General features: G+C 41.3%; 1 protein-coding gene across 1 annotated transcript in view; it reads left to right on the forward strand.

Annotated features, from left to right (window-relative positions):
- LOC311226718 (uncharacterized protein) overlaps positions 1–5,100 on the forward strand; it is a gene marked incomplete at both ends in the record, with an annotated part of 32,008 nt that extends 26,908 nt beyond the window's left edge. Inside the window, 3 exons of the mRNA XM_084312130.1 lie at positions 3,791–3,869; positions 4,412–4,438; positions 4,568–5,100. Of these exons, the coding sequence (XP_084168256.1) occupies positions 3,791–3,869; positions 4,412–4,438; positions 4,568–5,100 (639 nt within the window). The remainder of the gene's footprint in view (positions 1–3,790; positions 3,870–4,411; positions 4,439–4,567) is intronic.
- Between the last annotated feature and the right edge of the window lie 900 nt (positions 5,101–6,000).

Raw genomic sequence — 6,000 nt, forward strand, 5'->3', positions numbered from 1 at the left:
GCCTTGGATCTCAACCTTTCTTTTTCAAGTTCAATCTATGTTGATGATGATGATGATGATGATGATGATGATGATGATGATGATGATGATGATGATGATGATGATGATGATGATGATGAATGAATACTTTATTTCGAACAATATAAATAAAATAGAAAATAAATAGATAAACAATTCAATAATTTTTTTTAAATATATATAATTATAATTTAAAAATAATAATTGTCTGAAAAGGAATAGGAAGAAGCAAGATGCTTATCGGGTCCTACCCCTTACAATACACTTACAATTTTTTTTAGTTAATCATTAGTCCTGAGATACATAACCAAGTACACCTTCAAACTAAATCTTCAGAAGTCTTCATCTACAAACAAAATCACTTCATTTTGTTAATTTGTGATATGAAGTGAGCAAAGCGTAGTGGTACATACAGTATAGAGCGGGGGAACCAGCAACCCTACACCCAGCCAGAGTTATCAAATCACTTGACGTGAGCTGTGTGACACTAATCCCAAAAGATGACACGTACAATAGACGTGATCTTTGGAACGGGCGTGAAATGATAGCGTGAACAAGAAGAAGACCTGACCAGGACTGATAAGCCTGTCTCATCCATAATAACCGGTCTCCTCCCTGATAACTTTCATGGATAGCTCAACAAATCAATCACCTCCAGATTCACAGTTGATAGGAGTTTGAAGAATTGGTTTTGTGCAAAAGTGAGAGAATATGAAATGAGATCTAAAAAAAAGATTCAGCATGAAATAAAAATTATTTCCAGTATGGCATTAGAATTCATCAAGGAGTATCATTATATATTTTGGCAAAGACCTTTGCTTACAAAATAGTACATTTAGTAATGATCTGTATTAGGTAACAATTTATTTCTAAAATCAACGCTATAATGTTATGGAATGAAACCATTCAAATGTATTGTGGTTCATCTAAATGAACTTAATCATATTACCATATTTGTGTATTAGTGTAACGCAAGTATGGAATTCAGAATCAAACGAAGCAACATTTCCAGCACCGATTATAAGACTATCCAATTGTGTCTTGTTTTAAGGTGAGACACCCCAGGTGAATAGGCAAAACAAATATTTGAATAGATATCACTATGAAACTTTCCCAGTTTGTTATGTACATAATAACTTAGAAAAAATGTATTGCAAGTTTTCTGAGATCTTATGTTTATATATGCAAAATAGTAGGGGTGGGGGAAAATATCGATACGTAGTAGTATCGCGATACTTTGCGTGGCGATACTGTATCGATACAGGGATGCCAAGTATCGATATTTAATTATTTATAAAAAGAAATATAATTTTTTTGTATAAGGAAGTTGCATTGTTCATTTCAATACCTGTAATAGTACAGTAGTCCATGCACACATGTGCATTCAGTTATGTTGGAATATGACTGTAATACAAACAGTTCAGTTTGTCAGGTACATGCAACACAGATTACAGTGTTTACATCTGTCTGCTTGAGAAAATTGCATGTTCTGCAATAAAAATGATTGAAGTGAGATGAACAGACTGAACTTTATTTTATTAGATAAAACAGGTTGACAGTTTTACTTTGCAGTTGAAAAAAGGTAATAAATCGCAATATTAATATCGCAATACGCAGCATATCGCAATATATTTAGTATCGCAATACTATCGTATTGTGACTCAAGTATCGTGATAGTATCGTATCGTGAGGCCTCTGGTGATTCCCACCCCTACAAAATAGGCATTACCTCATTAAATATGCACTAATTTGCATATGACGTTTGGGTATAAATACCAACATTGGATGATGCCAGATTTTTTTAAATGGTTTCATTATGTTGACACATAACACAGTGAACTTTTTACAGAAGGGATTGTGGATATGTCTTTTTATCATCCCATGAATCAGGAAATGCTGACTACAGTCATAAAAATTCTATTTTCGCCATGTTTTTTGGTCTAAATGTACTATAAATCAGGATATGAATGATATATCAACAAACCCCTCTGTAAAAAGATGCAGGGTATATATAGGAAGAAATGTGGAAAGTATGGTGTGTGTAGGTGCTATGGAATGGTACATGTCTACCCTTGCGTGAAAACAGCAATTTATAATTTGTAAACAGCTATTTACAAACACAATACCTAATCAAACCATTAGTACTTGACAACCTAAACACATGCCTGATAACTGAATAATAATAATAATAATAATAATGATGTTATTGAACTGAACATAACTACACACAGTACAAACAGTGTAGTAACAGTGTAAACAGTGTAGTACCCCCTAATAGGCAAACAAATATTTGAATAGATATCACTATGAAACTTTCCCAGTTTGTTATGTACATATAAACTAAGAAAAAATATATTGCAAGTTTTCAGAATTGTATGTTTATATATGCAAATGAGGCACTTCCCCATTAAATATGTGCACATTTATGGATGCAATAAGGCAAAATGAAGTAAAATAAACAACTAAATGTGTGTTATTGACATTTTATTGTCACTAGTTTCATAGAAAACATGTTTAGGAAGCAAAATATAACAAAATCTCAAAATCAACAAAAAAAAGTACATTTGCCTATTCACCTGGGGTGTCTCGCCTTAATAAAATGAAAATAGAGAAACAAAAAGCCCACACATCATCCGGTGATTTAGCTCATAGGGTCCTGCTTTCAGTTTGACTGTAAAGTCTTCTCTAAACTACTGCCTCTCGCATGGTTGTAAAATCATATTGCCTGTCCATATGGCTGTATATTGCGAGTCCTTTACGACATAATAGACCTCGTGGCATCAGCGTGGCACGGTGTTATCTTCTCATGATAAAAGATCTAAGACTGGAATGGGTTCAATATACATGGATGGACATGTGTCACCCAGTCCTCGTAATCTACACCCTCAATGCAAAGTGTCTAACATACACTTTTCTTTTAGCCTGGGCTTGGTGATTGAAGGGCGCTACGTAACGGCCCAATGGCTAGGCGCTGCCCATATTTGGGCCTCCGCTTCCAGGCGCAACTGCCGCTAGAAGGCCATCAAGACCAGCTAGCGAATCACGATGCGATGCGCGTGTTGAGGAGAGTGAGCAAATAGGGGCCAAGGACACATGCTCACTCTCTCATATCAGGGGTGAGGAGACAGACCGGTAAGCGGAGAGAAGCCGCCCCGGCAGACAGTCTAAGTGGAAGTCGGCGAGAGTGTGGAGAATCGTGAAATGTTTTGTTTGATTAGAAAATAAAGAGAAAGTATTATTTTGGGAAACACAACTCGTCTGTCTGTTGTTTTCTTCTGCAACCCCTACACCTGGAATTGCCACACTAGCTAACGACATAAGTGGCTGTTGGACACTTTGCATCGCGGCGGTTGATTAGGAGGACTGAGGGATCAAACACGGGGGCAGCCATCTTCAATACAGTCTCTCCAATTTGTCCAGGAAGTAACTAGTCACTAGGCCTTGCATCACCACGTGCCCATCCTCACTGTAGCTTGGGAAATACAAGTAGGTTTGAGGAGGTTGTTGTTATCATAGTTATCACATAGCTACAAACCCTTCCTGTGTTTTTTTTTCTTGTGATATTATTTTTTCTTTTCTTGTGCTGCTGTTTTAGATTTTTAGATGTTTTTAACTATGTTCTATTGTTATCTTTTTTTTTTTTACTAATAATTATTTTCTTTTTTAACTATGTTTTAACCCTGTAGCACTTTCGGATCCCAGCGAACAAAAAGTGCAATACAAATTCAATTTATTATTATTATATTTGTCCCCCGGCTCTTTCCTCTCTCAGACTATGATTCCACAGCTGTGGTTGTTGGCAAAGCAGCGCACCTGGAAAGCGGGAATTCCAAGATACATCCCCAACTCAGGTTGGCATTTCCGTTTTTTTTGTATGTGTAACAAGAAAACATTGTCTTCGCTCACGAGACTTGTGCTCAGCCTGAGCCAGAATGTTTATTTATTGTTTATTGTTAGCTGTCACCTAGGCAACAGCTATTCTTCTTGGGGTCCACATAGAACAAAACAAAAACATACATACCATACCGTACATATACCTATATTTCCAGAAATCTTACAAAAGAAAGAATTAAGTAACAAACACTCTAAAAATCCAAAATTAAAAGAGTCAAACACAAAGAAAGAGAGAATAATGGACACTTTCAAATAAGAAATGGCGTTACGAAATACACACACACTATGTCCTCAGATTTACAGTGGCATGCACAGATAGGGCCGAAGGGGGGGCTTGAGCCCCTGACCTTTTTCCCCAAGTGCAAAAGGGCAAATATGAACACTGGGTGTTGGTGGGTTAAGTGCCCTTTTTGTAGCTTGAGCCCCAGCCTCCCGAATTGTCTGTGCACACCCCTGCCTCAGAATGCAATGATATTGAATGTCTTTTTCTATCTTCTAGTGTGGAGTTGGATTTGCAGTGCAGCAGGTAAGAAAAGAAACGGTCTCATCCTGGCCTTTTCACCTGTCCATATAGCACAAAACAAAGAGTTTAAATCTATCGTCAGCTTAAATCACACGTGAAAACCACAGTCTCTCTCTCCCGCTATCCCAACAGCTGACGTGACCCTCGACCCCATGACCAACCACCCGTGGCTGCTGCTGTCCGACGACCAGCGCAAGGTCCAGGAGTCTCTCTCCGAGTCCACCCTGCCCTACAGCCCCCAGCGCTTCGACGGCTGGCCCTGCGTGCTGGGCTGGGAGGGCTACGGCAGCGGCCGCCACTACTGGGAGGTGGACATAGCCAACAAGGGTTACTGGCGCGTGGGGCTGACCACCGCTGGCTCCAAGCGGCACGGCCGCTTCGCCATGACCCCGCAGACGGGCTACTGGGCCCTGTGGCGCAGCACGCACCAGTTCTACGCCTGCACCAAGCCCGAGATGGCGCTGCCCTTGGAGCTGGTGCCACGTCGCATGGGCGTCTACCTGGATTACGAAGAGGGCCAGGTGTCCTTCTACAATGCCGACACCCAGTCCCACCTCTACACCTTCACCGGCACCTTCAGGGAGAAGCTGTACCCGCTGTTCGCTCCGCTGGACGGACGCACGCTGATCACCGTCATCCCGCCGCACGCCGTCAAACGGTTTTGAGAAGAAGAAACCGCTTTTTTCCCCCTCCCCCCAAGCCTGGACCTTGATACCTCCTTAATGGGATATCTGGGAATTCTACCACACCAACACAGTTGAGGTCAATTCCCGAATTTGAGTAAACATTTTATGTGGTGAATTTGAACTTGAATTGTGAATTTGGAAATCAAACATCCGGAGGAGCTCGGTTTGGAATTGAATTGAAGGAAGGAGAGTGAAAAGTGATTTGAGGAAGTTGAAGTGACTTACTGTATTAGAATGTCGCGTTAAATGTCTTGAAAGACACAAGTCAATTCTGAATTGACTTCAACTGTGGCACACAGGCCAATGCCTTATCAATAGCAGGGATCAATTGGTGTATAGTATACAGTATCTACTCAGTAGAACCTTTGAATGGGAATAAAAGCTGAATAAATCCATGAAAGCACAACATTCTAAATATATTTATTAAATAGCTTCAGCACAGCAATAAGCTAGACATGTAAGAACCAGTCTGGGATCTGGATATGTGGGCCCCGAGTGCAGACAGACAGGAGACACGGGAGGCTGAGGGGACAAGTAACAGTGGTGTATTTAATGATGACCAGACAGGCAGGATAGCAGGCGGGCAGGCAGGCAGGATAGCGGGCAGGCAGGCAGGATAGCAGGCAGGCAGGCAGGCAGGATAGCGGGCAGGGAGGCAGGATAGCAGGCAGGCAGGATAGCAGGCAGGCAGGATAGCAGGATAACGGGCAGGCAGAATAGCAGGCAGGCAGGATAGCGGGCAGGGAGGCAGGATAGGAGGCAGGCAGGATAGGAGGCAGGCAGGATATCAGGCAGGCAGGATAGCAGGCAGGCAGGATACCAGGCAGGCAGGATAGGAGGCAGGCAGGATATCAGGCAGGCAGGATAGCAGGCAGGCAG

This window comes from Notolepis coatsorum, assembly GCF_963971535.1.
Source record: "Notolepis coatsorum genome assembly, chromosome: 4".
NCBI classification, from domain to species: domain Eukaryota; kingdom Metazoa; phylum Chordata; class Actinopteri; order Aulopiformes; family Paralepididae; genus Notolepis; species Notolepis coatsorum.